The 917-nt window shown below is 53.1% G+C and overlaps 1 protein-coding gene across 1 annotated transcript; it reads left to right on the top strand.

The window, feature by feature from the left end:
* Nucleotides 1–208: 208 nt before the first annotated feature.
* Nucleotides 209–820, top strand: Pmar_PMAR021570 (hypothetical protein; the record flags this gene model as incomplete). Its single annotated transcript, XM_002765667.1, has 5 exons — nt 209–318; nt 365–469; nt 517–587; nt 632–735; nt 785–820. 5 exons carry the CDS (start codon nt 209–211, stop codon nt 818–820), a joined length of 426 nt encoding a protein of 141 aa, XP_002765713.1.
* Between the last annotated feature and the right edge of the window lie 97 nt (nt 821–917).

Below are 917 nucleotides of genomic sequence, written 5' to 3'. Positions count from 1 at the left end.
TCATGGGTGGTCTCCTATAGGAACTCTTGAAGCCGTTATTCGTCTCTCTACTGCTCATGCGAAACTGAAGCTCCAGGCTAACGTATCGAAGGATGATGTTCTGATAGCGAGGGAAGTCATCTTTGCAGCCAGAGGTGAGGTGCCACTTTTTGATACTGCGGGGTGGTGAGCTACGGCAGGTCGGGATGCTAAGGATATCGATGAGGACATGGAAGACGAATTCGAGACAGCTAGGAAGCCAGCACGCAAGCGCAGGCAGAGCCAGCTTGATGCAAGTCCACCACCGGCTGACAAGCAAGCAGAACAGGCCGCTCCTGAGTAAGGGGCTCCACGTACACCTTATCTCACCTCGTGATCGTGTTAGGCCGGCCGAGCGTGTGGACGTCCAGAAGACAACTCGATCTAAGCGCACGCGCGTGCAACAGGCACCAGCTGAACCACCCGCGCCTGTCGCGGTTGGAGGCAACAGGTGGAGTCTACTTCTGCAAGGATATAACAACATCCATCCACTGCCAGAATCGACGATCTGTGCGAGCTGGTGGTTGACGTGTTCTCTGCCGAAAGGACGCAGTTCATGAACATCGACGGTGATGGTTAACTTGAGCGGACCTCGGTAACCATCTCTGCTCAGACTTGCGTGACAAGGTCAACGCTCTCGCTGAACGGAAGAAGCTCAGTGTCTTCACAACCGCGGAGTTCAATGGTGGACTGGAAAGTCTCCAAGAAGACAACAAGGTGATCTTCCCACCGCAGTGGAGGGCCTGAGAGTGAGACTTTTGTGTAGGTCTTTATCAGCTCCGACTTGGTCTACATTGTATAAGCCTTGTTGGTTCGGTGAACCAATTGCATGGCTGGTGGAAGGTTCATAATTCACGCAGAGCTATCGCTGTTGTGTTGTGTTAGCGACAGCTGTCAAT

This window comes from Perkinsus marinus, assembly GCF_000006405.1.
Source record: "Perkinsus marinus ATCC 50983 genomic scaffold scf_1104296975200, whole genome shotgun sequence".
Classification (NCBI taxonomy): Eukaryota; Perkinsozoa; order Perkinsida; family Perkinsidae; genus Perkinsus; species Perkinsus marinus.
This window is presented reverse-complemented; position numbering and strand designations above follow the sequence as displayed.